At 49.0% G+C, this 25723-nt stretch overlaps 5 protein-coding genes; 4 read left to right on the forward strand and 1 right to left on the reverse strand.

The window, feature by feature from the left end:
• Positions 1-3717: 3717 nt before the first annotated feature.
• GSTUM_00001506001 (uncharacterized protein) lies at positions 3718-7021 on the forward strand. XM_002835628.2 has 8 exons: positions 3718-4286; positions 4378-4448; positions 4552-4783; positions 4861-5150; positions 5340-5840; positions 5892-6476; positions 6533-6721; positions 6781-7021. The coding sequence occupies exons 1-8, from the start codon at positions 3940-3942 to the stop codon at positions 6810-6812; spliced, it is 2247 nt and encodes a 748-aa protein (XP_002835674.1). The 5' UTR covers positions 3718-3939; the 3' UTR covers positions 6813-7021.
• An 893-nt stretch (positions 7022-7914) lies between these two features.
• On the forward strand, positions 7915-9171 carry GSTUM_00001507001 (uncharacterized protein). XM_002835629.2 has 1 exon: positions 7915-9171. Exon 1 carries the CDS (start codon positions 8314-8316, stop codon positions 8929-8931), a length of 618 nt encoding a protein of 205 aa, XP_002835675.1. The 5' UTR covers positions 7915-8313; the 3' UTR covers positions 8932-9171.
• Positions 9172-9195: 24 nt separating this feature from the next.
• On the reverse strand, positions 9196-14017 carry GSTUM_00001508001 (uncharacterized protein; the record flags this gene model as incomplete). XM_002835630.2 has 15 exons in its annotated part: positions 9196-9437; positions 9517-10218; positions 10268-10312; positions 10365-10648; positions 10719-10828; positions 10879-11178; positions 11243-11630; positions 11699-11775; positions 11864-12031; positions 12082-12543; positions 12580-12710; positions 12779-13069; positions 13124-13194; positions 13383-13584; positions 13639-14017. 14 exons carry the CDS (start codon positions 14015-14017, stop codon positions 9587-9589), a joined length of 3540 nt encoding a protein of 1179 aa, XP_002835676.1. The 3' UTR covers positions 9196-9437; positions 9517-9586.
• A 725-nt stretch (positions 14018-14742) lies between these two features.
• Positions 14743-17505, forward strand: GSTUM_00001509001 (uncharacterized protein; the record flags this gene model as incomplete). XM_002835631.2 has 6 exons in its annotated part: positions 14743-14755; positions 14807-14842; positions 14914-16269; positions 16317-16449; positions 16505-17045; positions 17098-17505. 6 exons carry the CDS (start codon positions 14743-14745, stop codon positions 17359-17361), a joined length of 2343 nt encoding a protein of 780 aa, XP_002835677.1. The 3' UTR covers positions 17362-17505.
• A 2677-nt stretch (positions 17506-20182) lies between these two features.
• Positions 20183-24324, forward strand: GSTUM_00001511001 (uncharacterized protein; the record flags this gene model as incomplete). Its single annotated transcript, XM_002835632.1, has 12 exons — positions 20183-20262; positions 20449-20698; positions 20824-20875; positions 21059-21086; positions 21136-21358; positions 21416-21814; positions 21863-22039; positions 22097-22154; positions 22216-22773; positions 22826-22914; positions 22968-24149; positions 24253-24324. The coding sequence occupies 12 exons, from the start codon at positions 20183-20185 to the stop codon at positions 24322-24324; spliced, it is 3168 nt and encodes a 1055-aa protein (XP_002835678.1).
• Positions 24325-25723: the final 1399 nt, after the last annotated feature.

The following is a 25723-nucleotide window of genomic DNA, read 5'->3' on the forward strand; positions in this document are numbered from 1 at the left end:
ATAGATAATAAAACACTACATGAGGATATTGATCTCTTGAATAAGCCACTACCAGTAGTGGACTTTCAAAGCAGATCAATGAGAACAGCATTAAAAATGATCCCAGTTAAGAAGTTTAGATAATATGCTCAGCAACCACCTGCAAGTATTTGGGTTAGTCTAATGGTAAACATCTACATGATTCACCAAGATTTCCCTTCTCAATTCCATAAAGAAGAAACACCGATCTTCTGAACATTTCCTTCTCAAGCGCACTACCTCTATTGAGACGTTACTTATGCACCGTACCATTCTTTATGCTTGCACCTTCTGCCGCGAGTACGTACCTCGAGCACACGAGCACATGTCTCGCACGAGTAGCCTCTGCGCTGCTCACGAGAAGCAATTCTACACGAAAGGGGTACCGTATCTATGATACATTGGGGGGGGCGGGTTTGGTGAAAAAAAAAAAAAGAGGTATTGCCCTATGATACCGGTACTGTACAAGTACTATGGCGCACAAAAGACTGCAGTACCGTACTATACTTGTAGATTTCCCTTCCAATTCGAGCCAATTCATCTACCATAACTGGTTATTCACGATGTTGGCCCCGGCTTCGAGCCACGTCACTACAATCGGTCACTGTTTTTCGTTTTTTTCTATGGTGCTACACTGAGTACAGAATCGTACTATGTGCTTTAGGGCACAGCATCGGAGGCTCAACCAATTGCCCAATTGGCGTGGCTCGTTAGTGCACGTGATGTGGTGAGCATGCCCTAGGCCCTATCTCGACCGAGAAGACGTTCAGAAAGGTTTTAATGCTTTCTCTAGAGTCCTATGACACCATGGGCAGTGTATTGTAGCCTAATCGTAGGTGTTGATGGTCAGAGAGAGAAAGGGCTGGCAGAGTGTTCGAGCACCCTCACCAAGCTACACCACACAATCACTGAAACACCCAGCATATCGCATTGGGATCCCCCCTCCTTCATATTGTAAGCTCCATCCTTCTTCTTTTCCTTCATCAAGTTACTTCCACTCTCGTAAGCACCGTCCCACACCTTCAATACAGTAATAATGTAGTTATCCCCTCATCAACTCCCCAATTGGGCGCCCCTGATCGAGCGATATACCGTGGCCAATCCCCAGCTTCAGTGATGAAATCTGCCATACCCACCTTGAGCGTGCTCGGCTACCTAACGAGCTGCCCTTTCTTCCCGCCTTCACCCCGCCACCAAGCATCATTGCCACCACAGTCACTCTTCAGGTTACGACATCTTGACGGGTACGGTGGTGGTACAGTACAGGTACAATAAAGTGTAGTATCCCGCCCTTGACGCCATCGCATTGTTTGCTGCGGTCAGCAAGCAAGTAGGCATGCTTGTTTGCTACGATGGGATATAAGTACTTGCACATGTACATGTGCATGCTACCCTAGCTGTTTGCCATCTACCGTATAGTACCTGTTCCTGTGCTTCTTCCATTTATCCATCTTCGCATCGTGATACGTTAACACGCTCCCATCCACTAAGTTAACTTACTAACACTAACATCCACTTGTCAGCCTCATCTATATCCCTTCAGGTATGAAACCGCAATATCAAGCTGACGAGCTGAGCTTTAATGTCGGTAACTCCCCTATCTCCTTTTCACCGTACCGTATTCTCTTCTATGGAATTCCGTCTCGGTTAGTTAGTATGGCGGTAGGGGAGGTGGGGAAGAAGGGTTGTCGTGCCGGCGTAGGGCTGAAAGCGCTATGTCGCCGATGGGGTATATGAAAACGAGAAAGAAAAGAAAAGAAAAAGAGGATAGATGGCATCTTGAATCAGGCTGTTTTCCGTATTATATCATGAGAACACTAAGTCATAGTGCGCCGTTCTCTTTGGCAGATAAAGCTGAGTGAGATTCCGATCGGGGAAGGGGGGAGAGGTGGAGGGGCGGGTTGTGTGTTCTTTGTAAAACATACGATATTACGTGCTGTACTGTGCTCGTGGTGGCTTAATGCAAAATCAATTGTTCGTTGGAGTGGGAACATCCGAACTGTTTGTGATGGGTGATGTGCGAGGGGGAAGGGAAATTGCGAGCCTTACTATACAGTATGTTTTTGCTTTTCCACACTTCTTGCTAAAAATTGTAGAGCTATGATACCGGTATGGTAAATAAATTATATTGAAGGTATGGTGCAGAACCGGCAAGGTACTACTATCTCGGCGAGGGATCTTGATGTTCGACCATCGCTGGCTGCGTACTGTACATGAACAGTACAAACTTGCAATCTCCAGGCAGGCGGGAGCAAAGGGAGCTGATGCAGTACTGAGCCCACGGGTTATCCCAAACTGTGGGACTGATCAGTGGGCACTGTATGGCATAAATTCTAACAGAGTATGCTTTCCAGCCGCCTTCTGCCGATTTATCACAATATGCTCATCGGATTAAGGGAATTGCCAAGTGTTATCTTGGTTATTTATATATCATACAGACTATCGACCCAGAAGCACGAGGATTCCGGATGGAATATTCTCTTCTCTCCGGAGTTGGGCCATTGTCAAGCTTGGGGGGGAGGGGGGTAACAGTAGATCGTGTGTAAGTCACGGCGGACAAGTTCCAAACATGGAAAATAGTTGCTTAGGGAAGATTTTTCACAAGCTTTGCATGGCTGCACTTTTGATTGCCGGCAGCTTTCCTTTGAATAGCGAAGGGGAAGGGGAAGGGAAGCTGATTCCGATGAGACACTTAAGTGCAAGCAAGTGGTGAATGATATGACGTTACCGAAGATACCCCATGCGAACAATCTTGAATACCGAATTTTCAGTTTTATTCTTTTCTCATAATATTATTATCTTGCCATAAAAGAAGGCAGAGCAAGAGTTTGTGCGGGGTTTTTCCCCCCCCCTTTTTTTTTTTGTTCGGATTGATGCCCTATTTACAGGTGCATAGTCGCATGCGTAGGGATGGATAAGCGAGCAAGATTGATCGAAGGATACCGGTATCTGGTTAAGAACTGGAGCGGAATGGGCGTTAGGATGTTAGGTCTACTCAATATAATATATGATAAATATGTTACTTTTTACAGGATTACCCCTACAAGTACAAGTAGAAGGTCTGCCTATCATTCGTCTTTCTCCATCCTCCTTTTTACTTGATACACTACTTCCTTCCTCTAGAAGGGAGCAACAGTCGATCGCATCGAGAGAGTTCCAATCATCAATCTGGGAAAACCACAAGGCAGCATCTTATGTATTAATAGTTCACAACAGGATCAGCGGCAAGTCATGCTTGAAACCTCGGATCCAGAGAGTCCTCCCTACACTCCAGTTGCTTATGGAGAAAAGAGCTGAACAGGCCGCCTAGGGACATTATACATGAGAATTGGTCTCCATTAGTTGTAACTCTGCGAGGATAGAGGAAGAACCAGATCGGGCTCCGATTTCTAGAGTATCGTATCCGGGAAGGTACCGGGGCTCTTGGCAGATTGGCAGGCGTTGTGGTAGACGAAGCGCGCCCACCACCGGCCGAAACTGGGGGTGCAGGGAGGGCACGATATCCTTGCGGTAACTGTACAGTATCATAGTGGGGAGCCAAGTACTCGAGCAAGTGTTCAAGTACGACAGGGTAAGTTAAGAGGTGGCTAGTCGATTCAATGGGTCCCCAAGCCCACTCTGGAGACTCCTCCCGTTGCCCCACGGCTCAGCATGCATGATGGATGGGAGAGGAGGGGACGGGTGGTGGTTGCAGACTAACTTGAATACCACACTGTGTTGTAAAAGCTGATAATGGTGGTGGTGATGGTGGTGTGAATTAGCTATGATACAGTAAGGTTGGCGGTAGAGGTGTGCCTTTGGCCCAAGCTAAAAAATAAAAATAAGTACGTTGTGCAGGGCAGGGAAGCTAGCAGCTTCACATCCACACCCACACCCATCAGGGCTCACTCACAACAATCAGGTCAAGACACAAACAGAACAATGCTAACTCCACAAACCATTCCCCCCCCCTGCTGCCCCCTCCAACTCCCCCCCTCTTCCACTACAGTACTTAAGGCCTTGCTGCCCCTCCTGTTGACTCCTTTCTTCCTCTCGCTCGACCAACTGTATCATCCCCACCTAAAACCTTTAAAGTCCTCAGTTCCCCTCTGCTCTCCCTCTCGCCCCTTATCCTACTGCTATCGATCAACATCCGAGTCGTCAGCTTTTTTCTCCACTCGATTCTTTGATTGTTCATTGCTGGTCCCCCTCCACCCAGAGTTCCCCCTCGCCATAATTGACCCTTTTGTAACATCGATACTATCCATCACCAAATCATTCAGAATGTGGTATGCATGATAATTTTGTCCTTGGTTTTGCATTGATGACAGAGTTCTTCAAGTTTCGGATGAAAGGAAAAACTAACTCAAATAATTCCAGTGGAATCTTCGGCTACATCAATTACCTGGTTGAGAAGGATCGCAGGTACATCATTGATACATTGATCAATGGTAAGCCCCCCAAATTCTTGAGACTCTTGATAGACACAATGGCCTGGCATACCTCGCGTTATTCAATTCCGTTACCCTGAGGACAAACCTAATGCATTTGCAGGTCTTTCTCGTCTTGAGTACCGCGGCTACGATTCGGCGGGTATCGCAATCGATGGTGACAAGGAGAATGAGGTTTTCGCATATAAAGAAGTGGGAAAGGTCGCAAAGCTCAAGCAACTCATTGATGAGGCTAAGCCTGACCCGAACGCTACATTTGTCTCCCACGCCGGAATCTCACACACTCGGTGGGCTACTCATGGACAACCCTCGCGTGTAAACTGCCATCCCCACAGGTATGATCTGCCATTCCCGCTTTGGGGGAGCAATGCAAGAGAGGATACCGGTCGCTGATGACAGGCAATAAACTTAGGAGTGACCCCACATTCCGATTCACGGTTGTTCACAATGGTATCATCACAAATTACAAGGAGCTCAAGGCTCTCTTGGAGAGTAAGGGTGAAGTATTCGAGACCGAGACCGACACAGAATGTATCGCAAAGCTTGCGAAATATATTTATGATCAAAACCCAGCTATCGATTTCACCACCCTTACCAAGTCGGTCATTGCCGAGCTTGAGGGAGCCTTCGGTCTGCTCTTGAAGTCAGTCCATTATCCTCATGAGGTTATGGCTGCTCGTAAGGGCTCTCCTTTGGTCATTGGTGTCAAGACCCAAAGGAAAATGAAGGTCGACTTCGTCGATGTGGAGTTCTCTGATTCCGCCCCACTTCCCGCCGAGCAGGCCTCGCATAATGTTGCCCTTAAGAACCTCAAGAATGGCCCACAGAACACCCTAGCCCCCCCAGACAAGAGCCTTCTGCACAGGTCTCAGTCCCGCGCTTTCCTCTCAGATGATGGTACGCCAGTTCCTGCGGAATTCTTCTTGAGCTCGGATCCGTCAGCGATCGTCGAGCACACCAAGAAGGTTCTTTACCTTGAGGATGATGATATTGCTCACATTCACGAGGGTCAATTGAACATTCACCGGGCTGGAAAATCTGGTGGCGCCTCTGCTATCCGCTCAATCCAGACACTCGAGTTGGAGTTGCAGGAGATCATGAAGGGCAAGTTTGATCATTTCATGCAGAAGGAAATTTTCGAGCAGCCCGAGTCCGTTGTCAACACCATGCGTGGCCGTTTAGATGCCACGAACAAGAAAGTTACTCTTGGTGGCCTGAGACAATATCTTAGCACCATTCGCCGTTGCAGGAGAATAATTTTCATTGCATGTGGCACATCGTATCATTCGTGCATGGCTGTTAGGGGTATTTTTGAGGAATTGACCGAGATCCCAATTGCCGTTGAGCTTGCTTCCGACTTTTTGGATAGACAAGCACCAGTTTTCCGTGACGGTGGGTTCAGTTATGAGATCCTATTCAAGCACATGTGCTAATGATCGCTAGATACTTGTGTCTTCGTTTCGCAATCTGGAGAGACCGCGGATTCCCTGATGGCACTTAAGTACTGCTTGGAGCGTGGAGCACTTACTGTTGGTATCGTCAATGTTGTCGGATCTTCAATCTCCCTTCTCACCCACTGTGGTGTCCACATCAATGCTGGTCCCGAAATCGGTGTTGCTTCCACCAAGGCCTATACTTCACAATTTGTTGCTTTAGTCATGTTTGCGTTGTCATTGAGTGAGGATCGTGCATCTAAGGCTAAGCGACGAGAAGACATTATGGACGGTTTGACCCGCATTTCAGACCAGTTTAAGCAGATCTTGCAGCAAGACCAGGCCATCAAAGCGATGTGCTCAAAATTCTTCCACAATCAGAAGTCATTACTCTTGCTCGGCAGAGGAAACCAGTTCGCCACTGCCCTCGAGGGTGCTCTCAAGATCAAGGAAATTTCATACCTCCACTGCGAGGCTGTCATGTCCGGAGAATTAAAGCATGGTGTGTTGGCATTGGTTGATGAGAACCTCCCTATCATCATGATTTTGACGAGGGATGAGATCTTCAAGAAATCTCTAAATGCTTACCAACAAGGTATGAGGAAGCTCCTTTATCCGTTGTTCCGGTTTGCTGACAATCTACTTCGCTAGTTGTTGCTCGTGGTGGTCGTCCGATCGTTATTTGCAACGAAGCCGACGAGGAGTTCAAGAACGAGAAGTGCGAGAAGATTGAGATGCCCACGACCATTGATTGTCTGCAGGGACTTCTCAATGTCATCCCCCTCCAGCTCATCGCTTACTGGCTCGCCATTGCCGAGAACCTGAACGTTGACTTCCCTCGTAAGTTTATATCTACCCCGCCTCCACCGCTTGAATGCACACGACTAACCCGCTGCTAGGAAATTTGGCCAAATCGGTCACTGTTGAGTAAAGATCTTGCAACGGGCGCCCCATTGTTGTTGCCGGCGATGTTGGATATCCAGTTTTTTGTTCGGGAACCTAGGCCTTTGCGTTTTTTTACTAATGTTTTACGAACGGTCAGATTGGTCAGATGAGCAGTCAGTATAGACTTGAAATGAAAAAAAGAGGGGGGAATCTCAGCGTTGATATGAGATCCATTTTCAAAAGAAACAAAAAAAAGCTTGCTTTTTCTTAATGATTGTGAATGTGGGACCAAGTAGTTAGGGAGGTTCTGTTGTGTACGTGAACTTGAACTTGACCCTTGCCTTGTGTCATGAGTGGACTAGCCTGTACAAGTACATAGAGAGAAGAGGTTTGGAGGGCTAGGAGAAGTATTTCAGCACCCGAACCTCAGCAAATGTGACAAATCTATATAGCCATCCAGAATACCCACTTACTGGTACTCCTTAAGAAATTATGCTGAACCTAACAGCCACTCTTCCTTGGTTGTTTACATACTAGAGTTCACACCACCTTGGTTCACGAACTATAAGTTCACATCTCGGACCAGAGACCACGCACCCACTTGAACTGGTTTATCTGGCCCAGCAGTGTAAGGGGGAAGGCTGTCGCGGCGGTTTCAATCTTCAATTCAGCTTAGCTAAGGCCCACTGGTGACTGGTTTAGGTTCAGGTTTAACCCCTATATATGCAAAAGAGCAAAAGCTGCACGACGTATCACACCCCACCCAACCGAGGCCATTAGCAGTTGTTTGTATAGACCCTGCAAGCGCCATCCCGATTATCGACTGTGAAAAGACCTACTACGATACCATCTCTTCTATGCTGTTGACTGAATCTGAGTGGATAGATGAGTGATGATCGGTGATTGGCCCGGCACTGTCCGTGTTCCAGGAATGCACTCACCACAGAAAGCGAGGAACACAATGAATTGCAGCCCCCCCTCCACCATTCCCTCAAGAGCCTCCCGGATATCCGAAGGGGGAAAGTATGTATCATAACCCGCTCGAGATCACTGCAGCCGCATAATCCAACACCAACCTATCCTAAATTCAGATTCCTACCCTACGCCTTCGAGAAGTCTCTGATCCGGCACCTCAATCACCAATCCAAGAAATCCCCATAGGTCGTACAAACACGAAGTCACGCCTCTTCAGGAAATAAACCGGGGAAATCCTGCTGGAACACCCAACCAGAGCTGCCTGTGCTACCGGTATTAAAATAAAATGGGAAAAAAGGCCATCCATCACCCCTGGTATTTATTATCCCGATGACAGATTTTTAAAAACCAGAGACCGTTCGTCGGAGAAGGTTTTTCCATTCTTCACTCATCTCCCCGTCTTCAAAATAATTCGCAGCAGGTGTCGACCCTCACTTGGCTGGCAACACCACGATAAACCCAGACGAAACCTATTATCATACATACCCCACCACTACTAGAGGATCTCGCATCCGCCACACCTCATCCCCCGTAATCCGCAAACGACGCAAGCGCCAACGAAACGAGACGGGATGTGCATGATAAAGGTCCGCCCAGAGATTGAGGAAGAAGTAGTGGTGCCGGCGAGGCCTGTGGGCCACCACCGTCGGACGGGAAGTCGCGATAGCCGAATCCAGGAAACGACCGTAGTTGAAACGATCAAAGCCCCACCGCCACCACCCTCAACCCTCTCCCTCAGCAACAACCCCGGAACTACTACGATAATCCAAGCTCCCGAGCCACCAGCGTCGATAATTGGCAGCGCTGCCGACAGCGAAATGGTCCGGCATCATCACTACCCTTATGACTCGCCGAGAGCTAGCGTCGTGAGTGCCCGAAGTCGGGACTACTACGTCGACTCGAGTGCGTATGCTGCACGATCGCCGAGGAGCTCGTATCGGTACATTGACGCGCGTGGATCTGGGAGGGTGGATGGGGTCGGCGGCGTTGGTGGAAGCGGAAGGAAGGAAATGGATTACGTGCGGGGGGATAGGTATGGTTATAATAATTACCATGGGAGGAGGAGTGGTAGCATGAATTACGTCAACCCGAGGCATTCTACGGCTTCGCATAGGTCTGCGCGGTCCATGAGGGAGAAGGTGGTTGTTGTTGATGAGTATGGGAGGGAGAAGTTTTATGGAACCGTGTGAGGGAGTGGAGGAGCGGGGCTATCCCATGATACCCTTTTATTTCCCCCTTTTCTTCTAAAAGAAGTCTTTCTTCATGTTTTATCACGAGTGTTTACGAGTACGGCGGGTTGATGGGCGGAGCAGAATTTCGTTGAAAGGGTAGGGGGGGGGGGGTGCGGTGCATGGTTTCCTGCTAGGGGTTATGAGCGCTGTGAGCGTGGTGGGCTACTCCTGTTCCTTCCGCTAGTAGTGTTGGCGTGAGTGCATATATGCCGGTTTGGCTATGTCAGGATAATAAATTTGATTGATGGTGCTTCATGGCTTCTACCTGCTGTATGATAGAACAATGTAATTTTGGCGTATACTGTGCTATATTATATTGGACGTTTGTCGTTAAAGAACAGCACTCGAGTACATGGTTTCAGCCGAGCGTATACGGCGATATGTCTGGTATCGCATGTATAAACCGTTTTGCTTTGACCGGGATGCACCAGACTAGACTGCCAACTTTTCACAAACTCTACAAGCTATTTGTCAACTTATCAATTAGTCGCGGGCAATCATGTTAATTGGACTTTAATCGCTCTAGTGGCATCATCCGCGCACCTTCAACAACACAATGCTCAAGCTGGCCCCAACGGCACCCACTCAATATCTCCCCCCTTGTCATCGCACATCAATCTCTCCCATTTCCCTGCTCAACTTCTGTAGGCCCACCCCTGGGCGGTAGTACTGGCCTCCCGACCACCGGCAGGGTGCTCACGCGCTTTAGCGGCGGTGGGGGTAGCGAGCGTGCCTGTATCGCACCGCCGGGAATATGCATATCCAGCCCTGCCCTCTGCGCATCCCTCGACAAGACTGCCGGCTTTCGAGGAACTGTTGGCGGTGGGTGCTTTCCTACTTTTCCGGGCTGCGGATGGGAGGTTTCTAGTGATGTTGTTGATGAGTTTATGGTGGAAGTGATGGCGGTGGTGGTGATAGGGGGAGTTGGAGGTGGGGCCTTGGGCATCGTGAAAGTATTTGAGCGTGCAGGGAGGGGAGGTAGGTCCACGGGGTTGAATGGTGGGGGTAATTTCCTTGGGGCGCTTTTCGAAGGGCGAGGGGTTAGTGTTGGGGGGGTTGGGGTGGCTGTGGTGGCGGGGGGGATTTGTGATTGTTTTTGGTGTGGTGGTGCCGGCAGTGTTGGGGGGAAGTCGGATTTGCGGATCCAGTCTGGTTCGGTGGCTGTTGTGAACGGGTTTGTCGAGCGTTGGGGGTTCGGGGCATAGTCGGGGCCAGGGGGCTTTACTGTCGATTTGGCGGGCATTCCTGCCCGAGTGTTAGTGGGCGTTAGGGGAGAGAGGGAATGGAGGGGTACCGTCATTTAGCCACCATTTTCGACTATCGGAGCTTGGTGGTAGTACTGGTGCCGTTAGTTGGGGTGACGGAGAGAGGAGACCAGTTGCACCACGTACGGCCAGATTCAATGGGCTCAAAGTCTAGTAAATCGTCTTCATCTCCCGATGAATCCTCTCCCGGGCCTGCCAGATGGCCAACTTCTGCACGCAGCTTGGTATAGATTTCCTTGCTTAACTTCTCTTTTGCGGCTTCATCCACTACAGAGACCGCGCATTGGAACGTGGCGTAGACGGGTCTGTGATCTGAAAAGCGGAGAGGAACAGCACCGTAAGACAGCTGCCGTAGATTCTTCCCTCTGCGAAGCACTCGGTCACACCAAGCTGGTATTCTGGCCTTCTCGCTGGTGAAAGGAGTGCGGTCAGCCAAACCCGTGAAGGCCTATCACACAAAATGGGCTGTTGGGGGTTTACGAGGTATCGTATCTGTCCGTTCCAATATCGTACTTGTAGGTGGGGTCAAAGGTCAACCTTGCTTCTGAGAAATAGGGAAAGGCAAGTCCGGCAATCATTTGGAGGTTTAACTGTGGATTTGTCAGTTTGAAATATGAAATGCTATAGCTATGGGCGCTACCTGGTCGTTATCGTATAGGGTCTGAAGATCGCCGAGTCCTACCAATTTCCGGACCTTCTCATCGGGGAGTCCGATCCTGTAGTTAAAATCGCCAAGCCATATGACTGTATCATGATCATCTATAGTTCGGCCCCGCTGGAACCTTAGTCCATGCGCGATGGTCCTATAGTCTCGGTTTCGTTCTTCGTAGTTCGAAAATCCAGCAGCAAGATGTGCCGTGACGAAGCAGAGCCGAGTATTTGCATATTCCATGCGGATGGCTACAGCTCCTTTGTTCCCAGCGACACCCGACATACCGGTCTAATGGGGATAGTGTTAGGAAGCTCTTGGGCGCAATCAATACCTTCAAGTGAAAATAACTTACCTTTTTCAAACTCCCTTCGACATTCCTGACCTCGCGAATCGCACTGGCCTTTACATATATTAGGAGGGCTGCGCCAACAAGCTGTCCTCCTCGAAGAAGCACGTATTCTTCACCGCCAGTAGCTCTAGCATGCGAATTGAGTGCTTTGAGTACGGCTTGCTCCCACAATTGCCTTCGAGCGGGATCTGTAGACATGATTTGCTGTGGACTTAATTGAACAATCTCCTGGAACCCTACAACTACAAGCTCAGGGTGCAGCGGGGAATTTTCCAAAAAGGGTGGACACAGCCATTGGGAAAGGTCATCATTCATGCCGGACGTCTGGCCATTAAGGTTGAATGTGCCAACGTAAATATGAATATCCTTTTCGTGAGAATATTCTATTTCTCTGTTAAGGCACAGGGTGCGTTAAGACGTGACTAGCGATAAACAAGAACCTCCGCAGGAGCAGCCTACCGTTTACTCAATTCCGCGGTAACATAATCACTAACAGGGTCGTATAGGTACACAGAATTTTGACCAACTAATCTGCCCTATTGATGGAATTAGTCTTGAGAGGAAACCATGAGAACATCCACAGGCAATTTTTTGTTTTCTTGCTGGGTGTAAAGAGATTAGTACCAATAACACATCGATGGTGTTCTGTTTGTCTTTATCGGCAAAATTATTAATATAAATCCTGGCAGCGCTCTTCCGTGCATCAGCGATTGCGCCGGCGAAACTCATTTTTCCTGTGCGAGTAAAACTTGACTTTAAGGCACCTGTCCCGGCATAAATTTTGGAAAGTGCCTTGCACAGAAGGTTAGCACCGCAGCTAGAATTAGGAAATCGGTTCTCACATCACCATTGTCGGCCCATAGAGTGGAATGACGAATCCAGAATTCATGCCCAAAGTTTTTACCAGTCTGTTCGAGGAAGGATTCAATTGCCGTTTTACTTAATATTCCCTGTACAAGATTTGTCCGATCTAAGCAATCGAGGCAGTTCGTCCTGAAGACACCATCTTGCCGCAGCATGACAAACTCTGTTTCCTTTTGGCCTCTTCTATTAGCTCCACGATTAGATCTGCGGCTGCTGCTTTCCATTAAAAAAAAACCAAAGGAATCTGCTGAAGGTTCAACAATGCGGCGTATCATGTTGGCTGCCTCATAGCCAGAAGGTCCTTTCGTCTCTGCATGAAAATCATATTCGGTAGCTTCCAGAAGTGAAGAGTTACCAAGCGCATTACGTTTCTCGCCCGGCCCGCTGGTTGTTAGAGGGGAGTGTTTGATGTGGTGTCTAAGGCGGGAGGACAGTTCTACCTCACCGGTCTTGGTCCGGGAGAGCAGATTGACGACATGGATTGCACCATACTTTAGCGAGATTGACTCCAAATGTTTGTCAAACGCTGGTTGGGTAGCCTCGGAGGATCTCGTAATTTGTATCTTTTGCTGATTTGGGAGTAAGCCAGTCTGCTGCTCCCAGAATACTAACTCCACAAAACTGATTCAGCAGCTGATACAAAAGATGAGAAAAAACTCGGCCAAATGAACGTACTCGGTATACTGCCCCGGATTTGGCAGTAGCTGAAACCAATGCTCACGTTTTGAGACTCGGGACACGGGTCCCAGATAACAGTCTCCGTTTCGACGAAATTTGCTACATGCCCATCGTCATCCATTCCACGAGAGTTGAATCGGGTGCCAGCCCTCCTGCAACTCAATCGGCTGATAATTGTCAACGTAGTAGCTAAACCGGCGGATCTGGGCTCAGCTGAAGTCAATGGGCGTGGAATTGTTAGGGACTCTACAAAGCCACGAATGGTACTCGTGAGAATATAAGAAGCATCTAACTCCGAGCGCTCCCGATCAGAAAGGTGAGATCGAAAGCGAAGTAACGGACTAATCATGTAAGAATTCCATAAGAACGAAGGGTCAAAATTGTCGATGTCAAAATCGGCAGTGTCAATTGATCTGAAGTGAATCGACGCAAAGGTTAGTGGGCGCATTTGACAGAGATGACGGGACTCAATAAAGGCCATGGCTAAGAGCGGGCTATCGCCGCCTAGCATTGGCGCAATCAAATTCAGGGCGGGGCAGTGTGGGGGTTGTGTATGTTCCAAGATGGGTTGTAGTCCCTAGCGGGAAGGATTGCAGCTGACCTATCTTGAAGCCGGTTCGTAAGGTCAAAATCCCGAGAGTAGTAAAATGTTCCCCCACTAAGAAGCTTCCTCAGCGATAAACATGGGTGTTCTACTCCTACGTGCGGTTGACTCCGCCCTTGGTCCCAGCCGTCTGGATCCACGGGGTATGGGTTTACGTCGGAGTCAAGAAAGTCGTCAAAATCGGCACGATTGAGGCAGTCTGTTTGGAAAGTTGATTAAAGGAGCAAGCCCGGAAGTGGGGAGAGAGACCTACGAAAGTTAACCGCATGTATCCTAAAGACGTGTTCACCAGGGCGAACTGACGCGACCTCCCGAGCACTAGTAACAACACCAAGGAAAACATCACGATTAAGTGTAATCAGGCCAAGAGTGCCTAAGCAGGGCTGGCTCGATAAAGACCGATACCCGTCTAGGTCGACAGAGGCAAGATCGAGAAATTCAATTATGCATTTAGGAATTGGAGTAGTGGAGGAAGGACCATTAGTGCGTTCGAGGATAGAAGCAAAGGATGCATTGCTAGAGCTTTGCGCAGAAGAGGGTGAGGGTGAGTTTCGCAGAATTAAAGCATGGGAAGGAGTAAGGAGAGCAATCGACCTGTGTGGATGGTCTTTGATTAGGAGGTCGATCGGCATGATAGAAAGGGTGTGGTGCGAAGTGGAGAATGGGTTGAGGGACAAGAGCTCACGAGGGACTGGCGGGAGGGAGGCCACGGGGGCAGCGGAGAGATACTGGTCACGTGCCTGATCGAGGGAGACTAAGTTACCGGTATGCGTGGACCCTGTGAGTGCTTAAGGAGGGGACAATAGGGTGGGTTGTCGTGGCTTGGCGGCAACTTGTGGCCGCATAACTCTCAGAGAGGTGTGGCGAAACTTGGCACATCCTGGCATCAACAAAATGTCACATCAGGTCCTCAAAGTTCTCGAATGCGGTGAATTCGACCTTCGGGGTATTGCCATAGACCCGATGAAACGATAAAAACAAAGATTCTCCTTTATCATGCCAAATATGGTACGTCAGACCCTACTGTACTCGAGTATCTACTTAAGTAGGTTTCCTACGAGTACCAGTAGATTGAGACTACATTGAACGTTTTGAAAGGCACAGCGGTGAGAATGGGAAGCCCAAACCCAAATCAGTAACCCCGTGGCAACCCGTTCGGCTATCACTGATCTCCTGTGCCAAGCCTCCACGGGACTCGCTACCTTCCCCACCTCTCATCGACGGGTTCCGCCAGTCCGCATTCACGCGTTGCGGATATAGACGGTGCATCGCTATCTTCGCGGATCCTCAAATAGTATGCATAGTACCATGTCCACTCATCACCACACCTCCCCGAGACCTGCAGAGCACACACATCATGGTTATACGCCGTGAGTTTCTTTTGAATGGAGCTATAGCTAACGGGTATAACCCGTTGGTAGAAGAATTAAGGGATACGGAGTATCCTCAGCTAAAAGGTGCCTTTCACCCCCTAGTATCGCACAGGTATGTGTTGTTTCTGAGACTGATTGCTCAACTGTCTGCTTAGGAATCACATATCTGGACCATGCCGGAACGACCCTCTATGCGACCTCCTTAATACACTCCTTCTCTCAAGACCTCTGCACAAACCTCTACGGCAACCCTCACTCCCCATCACCCTCGTCTCAGCAGACCACCAAACGAATAGACGATGTCCGACACCGCGTGCTCCACCTCTTCAATGCCGATCCTGAGCAGTTTGACGTCGTCTTCTGCGCAAACGCCACTGCAGGAATGAAGCTAGTCCTCGAGGCATTCACAGCTCGAGAAGAAGGCTTCAAGTACCGATACCATGTGGATGCCCACACAAGTCTCGTCGGAGTGCGAGAGCTAGCGAGCGAAACTACCTGTTTCTCTTCCGACGCGGAGGTGGAAATTTGGTTGAAAGGGCTATGCCAGGATTCACCGGGAGGACTGTTCGGGTGGCCAGCGCAGTCCAACTTCTCCGGACGACGGTTACCGGGAGATTGGGCTGCGAGACTGAGGGATAATCGGCCGGGATGGTATTCCCTGCTGGATGCCGCAGCATTGGTCACTTCCACCCCGCTTGACTTGCATAATGCTCGGGTAGCGCCGGACTTCACTGTACTAAGTTTCTACAAGATGTTTGGGTTCCCAGATCTGGGAGCTCTGATCATACGGAAAGACTCAGCCGACATACTTAAGTCACGGCGTTACTTTGGCGGAGGAACGGTTGATGCGGTAGTGAGCAGAACCCAGAACTTCCATGCACGAAAGGTAGATTCAATCCACGCGCATTTGGAGGATGGGACCCCGGCTTTCCACTCTATCCTAGCATTGGGTACCGCCATTTCTACTCACGAACGATTATACTGTAGTTTTAATAATATTTCCCGTCATACCTTCTCACTCACCCAAGCTCTTCATGTACTGCTAAGCGAGCTTGTGCATCGGAATGGGCGTAAGCTCTGTCAGATCTATAGCCCGGGAGGGCACACCTCTTCAATAACACAGGGTCCTATAGTAGCTTTCAACATGCAACGCGCGGATGGGTCGTGGATTGGATATGCGGAGGTGGAAAAGTTGGCATCTGTCAAGAACATACATATCCGGACAGGGGGATTGTGTAATCCCGGCGGTATCGAAACATCGGTCGGCGTTGAACCCTGGGAAATCAAGCAAAATTATCTTGCCGGGCATAGGTGCTGGGATGAGCAGGATGTTATGCATGGTAAACCGACTGGCGCTATCAGGGCATCACTCGGGGCTATGAGCACTATCGATGATTTGATGGTGTTTGTCAAATTCCTGGAAGAATTTTATATTGATAAGGAGCCTGTTAGCTTGGCTCTCCAGGGGCCGGTTGGGAAGCCCGAGGCTGTGGTTGAGAGTTTGACTATCTGTACGTCCCTAAGCAGTGCCGCCTAATGACCTACTAACTTGGTTTAGACCCTATAAAGTCGTGCGGAGGCTTCAGGATACCTCCCGGTGAATGCTGGGAGATTCGACCTCACGGGTTTGCTTGGGATAGAGAGTGGTGCCTGGTACACTTGGGCACAGGATCAGCAATTGATCAGAAAAGGTTTGACACCCTCTTTCATTTCACTGGAACTACTTCTTTTCCTAACCATGTTTAGATACAATAAAATGGCTCTCATCCGCCCTAGGGTCGATCTCACATCTGGGTACCTGGAAGTCTACTTACACAAGTCCTCCGTTGCCCCGCTCAAGGTGCCTCTCTCCCTAGCCCCATCTGCAAGCTGCACCTTAAAGTCCAGTCAATCCCGAGTCTGCGGCGACAAGATCGCAGCCCTAACGTACACTTCCCCGCACATCACCGACTTCTTCACCTCTGCCGTCGGCGTCCCCTGCACCCTCGCACGATTCCCTGCCGCTTCAGAGAACCGGCACTTCAAGCCCCATCTCAAAGGATCGAGCCTGACCCAGGAGAAAGACGGCAGAATTGCACCAATACTCTTATCGAACGAATCCCCAATCCTCCTTATCAATAGCAGCTCCATAGACAAACTAAACGAGACAATTGGCCGTACTGGCGGGAAGTTAGCGAAGCCCGAAGTATTCCGCGGGAACATCGTCATCCGCGAAACAACCGTGGTCAAAAGAGCCTACGCGGAGGACTTTTGGAAGCATGTAAAGATTGGGCAGGAGCACTTTCAGGTAATACCCCGCTCTTAGCAATCGCTAGATGGCGGACTAAACGGAATGCTAGCTCCTCGGCCCCTGCCGCCGTTGCCACATGGTCTGTGTGGACCAGGAAACGGCAGAAAAGAATGAAGAGCCTTACGTCACATTGGCGAAGACCAGGAGGATCGATGGAAGGGTTTTGTTCGGACAGCATGCTGTGCACTTGCCACTCGAGAGCGCAGGTGTGGTTCCAAGGATTAGGGTTGGGGATGTTGTCAGAATTTTGCAGGATGGAGATGTGGAGGAGGTGGATCAGGGCAGTTTGGCGGGTCAGGCAGGGGTTGCTTGAAGATTTTTATTGTGCATTTCCCCACCCGTATCATAGTTTGTCTTCTTTGTTATGATACATGTAGGGTAGGCGCGCATCCACCATGGCGGGCACCATACCACCTCTACTCGGGTACTCACAGGGTGCCTTCGCCAGATTCCAAAGTAGGCGAGGGGGCGGCACAGTGTTGTATTCTACCTGTATCATATGCACCAGCACGAGTGCTTTTACTATTGTGAGAACTCGAATATAAGAGAAATGTGCTAGGATGTTGGAATTGCCTCTCGTAGTAAAGCGATGTCGATTGTGTGGATAGACTAGTGGTCGACGAACAACTACGCACTGTTTGTCGTACTGTCTATGGATATGCAATTTCATTGTATGAAAGGGGGCTCTGGGACTCGCTATTGGGAGAAGGGAGCGAGAAGTCCTCATATAGTACGTACATTTCTGTTTCCTCGGCCCTTCTTGTTCACGGCAATAGTGAACTCCATTTCCTCTTTCACCCACTCCCCCCGGTGCCAACACCCGCCAAAGAATGCTCGACCTTGATGAACCCCTCCGCAATGCCTACCATCAATGTTATTATCGCCATTGCCTAGTCCATCATACCTATTCTGTTCGTGCTCAGCCATATTCTCCGCTTCTCCGCTGGTTCCATGGACACAACTTCCTCCCACCTCTTTGCTACTGCCATATGTACATCTAGGAGCATTCTCAATCCGATGGGTAACGTTATCGCAGGCATCAATCCATTTACTATGAACGTCGTATAGATAAAAGGAAACGGGAAAGAAAAAAAGAAAGAGAAAAAAAAGGGTGTGAATGACGGGTAGCGATCTTCTAAGAATATCAGTTGTAAGTTTCTCATGAGATCCAATAACTTATAGCATGAAAAGGGTAGGGTACTAGATCAAATATTGAGAATTAGTACTTACAAGTAATTCTTAAAACTTCGTCATGAAACATGACCAAGATCTAGTTAAATCCATCAAAGATAAAAGTTGCGAAGTCAGAGAGCTCGTTGGATGTTATGATAATATCTGCGGCGTACATGTGGGTTGTGTCGAAAATAGTAAGACAAGGGATCACCATATTCCTTCCGGGAGGAAGGACAGTTCCTACATTATCAATTCGAAAAAACTGAGTAAGGCTTGGCCTTACGCCGCGCCAACTTCTTGTGATGGGACGGTTTTGGTTTGCTCGCATTTCCCAGCACTCGAAAAGCATGGAATTTGGGTTAGTTGTAATTTTGATGATTATCGCCATCCTGGTTCGTCGTTCAGAGTGTTCTAACCACCAAGCTGCGTCTGCCCTAAGTTGATGCAAACTTTCAGAGTATCCGACCTCGATTATAACTGATGGCCAATCATTTAGTTTGTTTCGGGTGGCGGGTCGGAGACCTTCATCCCCCTGCTTGCTCCGCACGCCGGGGATATCAAATTGGGAGGCGCCGACACTACGTACTGAGCGCATAGAATGTCCACGGAGGGACGCAATCTTTCCGACAAGTGTGATATAGAAGTCTCGGCTTGTGTGTTCATGTTGAGTACCCGGCATAAGACGGATAATCAGAGCCTCTATGGAATTTTCGTAGGTAAATCTAACCATACTTCGAATACCAAGTCCAATGAGTGCCTGATCCACTTTCTCCAATTCACTTTCCGGTAAACTCGAAACTAGCAAGTAGCAGCCAACGACGGAAGTCAGCGATAAACGTAGGCAATTTTGAACCCGTTCATTAATTAGTGCGGATAGGTTATCTGCATCTTTAAATAGTATCCGGTCCTCAGCTGGAATCAGATGAGACAGTCGTGTAAACGGGATTGTATAGTGATCGTCTTCAGAAACAGTCCGCGCAACTCTAGGACCTGCTGTAGTCGGGGGGGGGGGTAGTAGGTAAAGTAAACGGTGATACAGTCTCGTTATCCTTCCGACTGCTTCCTGTACTGGGTGTCGGTGACCTGCTGAACGAGGACTGGCGAATATCGAAACAATTCTTCACATCGCCGAATACTAGTGCCATAGTTGGAGAGACCTGTTTGCTAACCGGTAGTACGTCATTAATTTGCAAGCCTCTTAAATGCTTTGAGAATTCTCATTTTGGAAATCCACATTACCTGAAAGGAGAGATGGAAAAAAAAAAAATTGCGGCGTGGTTGGGGAGACCAGTGTTGTGTAGGATACGGCTGCACGGGTGGATTGGAGACGGAGATCGGCGGATTGTCGAGGGGTATATATGTGGGGAAAAAATCCGCTAACCGGGATAATATTACATATGAACAAAAAATAGGCCAGGGCTGCAGTACTCGAGTACAAGTACTTGCCCAGGACGGTCTCCCGCCTGCCAGTACCAGAAGTGCACGCGTGTATCGCAATCTGCGCCCCTGCCTCCACCGCAGCTCACCCCTCTCAAAGATTCCCCCCTTCGTCCTTTTCTGCCTCTGTGTAGACCTGCACTACCGTTCCCACAGTCCCTCTTCCCTTGGCCGCTGGAACTGTCAAATGAGTGCCCGGACTTCCCGATTCCTCTCCCGCACTGTCGGTGACGCAACTCCCCATCTGAGACGTCGAGCCCCCATCGCTCTGCCTGACGAAGAACATGGCCCTTCTACCCCTCTATTCAAATGGCTTGGTCTAAACGGCCTTAATAGATCACCCAATCTCAATCGCACCCTCAGTACGTCAGAAGATGAAAAGGCTTCCCAGGACAAGGCAAAGAAGTTGGGCACTTTCAGTGGGGTAGACCCCACCACCAATTTTCGTTCTCCAAGTCCCATTCCCGCTCATCGGAGATTTTCAGGTATTCGTGCCAACAACTTTAAATGTTCTTTCAATCCTCATGTTCCTTCGCTTCGGATTCATACTGGGCCAGAGTGGCATCCTGGGAATGCTGGGTGCTGCCCCTACTCTTTTGGTTCAGTCAAGTACTGGAGTAAGGTCGTTAACATTCTAGTCTAGGTATGCTTCTTGTTAGGTACGACTCCATCCTTGTTACCGGTTCCGTACGCTCTCTTTCTCTAATGGGCTCGATTATTATATCTACCAAACCGGGCCCATGCATCCCCGTTGCCGTCCCAACAGACTTGACTAACAATGTTGTCCAAGCTACCTCATTAATCTAATCACAACGCTGTCGATTTCAGCAATTTCTTCTAACGGTACTGTGCGCGGCGGTGGTGCTTACTATTTGATATCACGCTCACTGGGGCCGGAATTTGGCGGCAGCATTGGTCTTGTCTTCTACCTAGGGTTTGTCTTCAATACCGGCATGAATGCTGTGGGTATGATTGATTGCCTAATGAACAACTTTGGTCAAGTTGCTGGAAGTTCTGGTCACGTCTTTCGTGATGGCTATGTTAGTATCCTCCCGTTGCGCACTCCCCCTTCCTCACTATATTCCTTCTCTTGTAGTCCTAGCAACTTTAAGGTCGTCATTGCCTTTATGTCCGGGCTTATTGTTGATTCTTTTGGCGCCGTTAGTGGTATCGATATCTTTATGCAACCGCCGTGCTCATCTTTTGTACGGCTATATGTCTTTTAGGCTCCGCGATTTTTGCTCGGGCCTCCAATCTCCTCCTTGGGATCCTTCTTCTCGCCACTTTCTCTATTCCATTTTCCGCGCTTGTAGTTGCGCCTTTTTCCAACCATAAGCTGCACTACACTGGTATCTCTGTAGTTACTCTTCTTGAAAACCTGAGGCCACGGTTCACTAAAGGTGCTGTGGGTAGCCAAATATCGGGCCGGTTGGTCTCTCAACTCCCATGCAATTCCTCATGAAATGACGTATTTTAGTGAGAACTGGCAGGATCTTTTTGGCATCCTTTTCCCAGCAACTGCCGGTATATTCGCTGGCGCTAGTATGTCCGGTGATCTGCGCAACCCCAGCAAATCCATCCCTAAAGGTACACTGCACGGATTGTTACTCACCTTTATTGCCTATACCATGGTGATACTTTCAATGGGCGCCACTATCAAAAGGGAGAGTCTCTACAAGGATCTCAATATCATTCAGGATGTTTGTTATACTCCCCTATGCCCTGTTAGACTCCAGGGATGCTAATCATCTTTTCAGATCAATGCCTCAAAGCATCTCATCTTGATGGGCGAGTTGGCCTCGTCCTTCTTCTCTGCGCTCATGGGCGTCATTGGTTCCGCCAAATCGCTCCAAGCACTCGCACGAGACGGCGTTGTTCCTGGTGTTTCGATCTTTGGCCAGGGAACAAAGCTGCACGACGAACCGACCTATGCAATTATCCTCACTTTTCTGCTCTCTCAGCTCACCCTTTTCGGTGATATCAATCAAATCGCTAACATCGTGACGATGACATACCTCATGACCTTCCTAGTTACTAATCTAGCTTGCTTTCTTTTGAAAATTGGGAGCGCACCCAACTTCAGACCGAGCTTCAGGTACTTCACATGGTGGACAGCCGCTGCTGGAGCTGTTGTGAGCGGGGCAACAATGATCTTTGTGAGTGCGCTATGTGATCGCTCTAATCCCTAGCTAACCCTTAGCTAGGTTGATATACTTTACGCCGGTGGTTGCCTTGCTATATTGCTTTCATTGTTCCTGGTTATTCATTACACCACACCACCGAAAAGTTGGGGTGATGTTTCCCAGAGCTTGATCTATCACCAGGTCCGGAAGTATCTTCTCAGACTTAAGCAGGAACATGTGAAGTTTTGGCGGCCCCAGGTAATACCCCATCTCTTTCAATGATGTTTGTCGCAGCTTATTGATCTACGGTCTCAGATATTGTTACTCGTCAATGATCCCCGGCGATCGTGGAAACTGATTCAATTTTGCAACGGTGATCAAACCCTACCGCAGCAGCATACAGAGCAAATGTAACTAATCACATGGAACAATAGCTATGAAGAAGGGCGCTCTGTACATCTTGGGCCACATAGTTGTCACACCCGACTTTCAGGAATCCTTTCCCGAGTTGAAGAGGCAACAGGCAGCATGGATGAAGTATATCGATTTTAGCAAAGTCAAAGCATTTCCTCAGATCTCTATTGCGCCCACAATCGAATGGGGGGCGCGAAATATTGTCCTTTCCGCAGGGCTTGGGGGAATGCGACCAAATATCGCTGTAATGGGTTTCTATAATCTTGACGAGTACAGAGAATCGACCTCACTCATCAATGTGCCTTCTGCAACACCGATAAGCGACAAGACATCTGCAAACCGCCAGTTGGCCCGCCAAGGTTCACCAGGCAAACGCATTAGCCATATTGTCGATAACCTGCCTACTGACAATATGAGGAGCGAGAAAGCAGTCAGCGCAACCAGTTATGTTAACATTTTGGAGGACTTACTGCTGTCATTGCAGATAAATGTCGCTATCGCAAAGGGGTTTGAGGATCTTGAACTCCCAAAGAAAGGAAACCACCATGAAAAGAAGTACATCGACCTTTGGCCAATACGTACGTGCCCCGTCTTCTACCATAGTGGCTCATCACCTAATTCTAAACCCAGAAATGTCTGCCGAGATTGAAAACGATGGCCCTGGTACTGGCAGTGTGTTAACTACCAACTTTGATACTTACACACTGATTCTGCAGCTGGTAGCTGACCCATTTCCTTGTCTCTCGTTCCTTCATCTAATTAAATTCAATAGGGTTGTATCCTTAACACGGTTCCGGCTTGGAAAAAAACGTATGGAGTCCGGGTGGCGGTTTTTGTCGAATATGAGAGTGACGTTAAGGAAGAGCAGGACAGAGTTAAGAAGCTGCTTGAAAATTTACGAATACAGGCCGAGGTTTTAGTCATGTGGCTCTCGAGCGGTGAGCTTCATTCTTATGATGTTATTATCAACGGAGCGGCCCCAGAGGACGGTGGCGATGTTGAGGAGATTCTCGGGAAAGAGGAGTGGTGGAGAGAACTGCAGAAGCGAAGAGGCCAAGCGTCCTCGCAAGACAGCCCCAACCATCTTACCGATCTAGCTCAGCTCGTCAGCGGTGCTCAATGGCCCAGCAGCAGTTTCTACCAACAAGCAAACCGCACGGGATCACACTCAGTCTCTGGAGGGTTACGTAAACTTATCAAGAAGCCTCGAAGAAGACATTCCATGTTTGGGCTCTCAAGACTTGGGATGCCGGTTTCCCTGAATATGCGCACACATCGCCTAAACCCGGATGCTCTTGACCACGGGTCTGCTTCCGAACTATCAAGTGACGAGGAAAGTAGCGATGAGCTCTTCAGTGACGAAGAATCCATTGCCAGCGCAGCAAGCGAAAACGACGTTGGTGAATACGATGAAGAAATATTCTCTGTGCCCAAGGCACGCCGAGCCAGCGTCGGGGATCCATTTGGCCTAGGCACGCTCTCCAGGAGAGAAACATTACGGCAAACCGCTCTAAAAATATCTGCATTCAAGCCCCCCCTTGGCGATCCATCTGGTGGACCACCCCACAATTTGCACCCTGCATCAGATTCAGGTGGGAACTCCTCTGGAAACGCGTCGGCTTCGTTGTCCGTCAGACCTGAGCCACCCCATCGGAGCTCCACACCAACCTTCTCCTGTAAAGCCATACCCGATACTCAGGTTGCTGCGGAAGAAGGCGCTGGGCCAAGCATCATGTTCGCAGACTCCAAACCTAGGAGGATAACCAGCCCACCGGCGCAACCCCACCCACTCTCGTTTAACGACCTTCCTTCGAGGGCCCAACATCTAATCCTGAACGAGCTCATTCGAAAGTATTCGCAGGATACCGCAGTAGTCTTCACAACCCTACCCTCTCCGCAATCTGGAACATTTAAGAGTGAGAAGGATTCTCTGGAATACCTCACCGGTCTAGAGGTATGCCAATTAAAGAATTGGGTGAAAAAATATTACCCTTCCCCCACTTCACCCTCCACCGCGACCACCCCTTATCATTGTTCATACTGATATCGTTACCTAGGTTCTAACTACAGGCCTCCCGCCCACGCTCCTTGTCCACTCTAATTCTTTAACCGTAACAACTGCTCTATAACCCCTTTATCCACACAAGATAACGAGCGTTTCGAGTCTATTTCCTCTGTCCCTTAATTCTTACTATTACTACCGTCCACGATATCATGATACCTGTCATTAACGTTGCTCCTATGTCTCGAGCTACACACGCATGCTCCATCCGTTGCCCTCCATAAAGCAAATAGGTAAAAAAATGAGCATTCGCACAGTGATAGAAGGCAGCAAGAGCAACAGGTACCGTCCGTCACAAAAATTGAAACAAAGAAATCAGTTCGCGGTAGCCCACACACTCTAGTCCCCCTCGCCAAAAGCGCTATTCTATGTCGTACTTGTACTCTACGGCGTATGTAAACATGGATTACCCGTGCACCCCATGCCATCAATCTCACGATCCTACCTCCTCTCCTACTACACCGCCGCCACCACATTTCCATATGGGCCTCCTCCTTAATTCCCCTACTAAATCCGGTATCCCACCAACCAATCCCCTGAAGGAAGACTCTCCCATCACCTCCCCCTCCTTGGGGGTTTTCTTTCCATTCCAAACTTGGCGCTTAAAACTCCATTAGAGGATACCGCGTAATTTCGCGATATATCCCTTTGTTCCCTTTTCCTATCTCTCCCGCTATACATACAGGCATCATATCACCAGACACAAGTTACCAATACACTCAGGCTCCGGCGCACGATAACGTATTTTGCCGGCCAAATCTCTCACCACTCTTCAAACCCTATTAATTACAAAAATAAAATGCAAGAGAAAAGCAAAGAAAACCTTCCGAGGGCATGCATAATGAATGAATTACCGTAGTCCAAGTACCGTACAGCACCGGTACATATTGTAGCCCTGGCGGTAGAGTGCTGTAGGTCGGTAGACCGCCGTGAGCTAGGGTCGGCTATTCCCGGAATGTTAAGTACTCCGCCGAGAAACCAAAGTTGCTGGAGGAGCTCCGTTGGGTGATATTTGGTGCGTTGCGTTGGAGCGGATGTGCAATGATGCGAGAGGTGGAATTTCTCTGGGGGGGAGGTAGGGGATGTTCTACTATACCTTCCTCCTGGGTATTGTTATGATAATTGTGGTGGTCATGGTTGCGGTAGAGTACCCTTGTGGATTGGGAATGGATGTGCTGTATCTGTGATCTGACCGTCTACCGTAGCTATTCTACGATACGGACGGAACTTGGTCGCGATAAGTAGATGATATTGATGATTCGCCTAGATGGGGGGAAGGGGGGCAGGGGGGGAGGTGTAGACTACCGTAATTGTTAAGACGGAAAGAAGTCTTGTGCTCGAGTAGGTTGACGGGGAGGTGTGGTTATATAATCCGTTATACTATACGCTAGAGAGAGCTCTATTTCCCCCATTACTAGAAGTACATATTCCTCTTCCTCCCCCCCTTCTCGTCTTCCTCCTTCCCC

Source organism: Tuber melanosporum (genome assembly GCF_000151645.1).
Source record: "Tuber melanosporum whole genome shotgun sequence assembly, scaffold_111, strain Mel28".
Classification (NCBI taxonomy): domain Eukaryota; kingdom Fungi; phylum Ascomycota; class Pezizomycetes; order Pezizales; family Tuberaceae; genus Tuber; species Tuber melanosporum.

Bases quoted from the DNA above. Each gene is read 5' to 3' on its own strand.
- GSTUM_00001506001 (XM_002835628.2), top strand. From the start codon at position 3,940: ATGCTAACTCCACAAACCATTCCCCCCCCCTGCTGCCCCCTCCAACTC. The intron at 5,151-5,339 runs GTGTCAAGACCC...CTTTCCTCTCAG, and splicing joins GGGCTCTCCTTTGGTCATTG to ATGATGGTACGCCAGTTCCT. The intron at 6,477-6,532 runs GTATGAGGAAGC...CTACTTCGCTAG, and splicing joins TCTAAATGCTTACCAACAAG to TTGTTGCTCGTGGTGGTCGT.
- GSTUM_00001507001 (XM_002835629.2), top strand. From the start codon at position 8,314: ATGTGCATGATAAAGGTCCGCCCAGAGATTGAGGAAGAAGTAGTGGTG.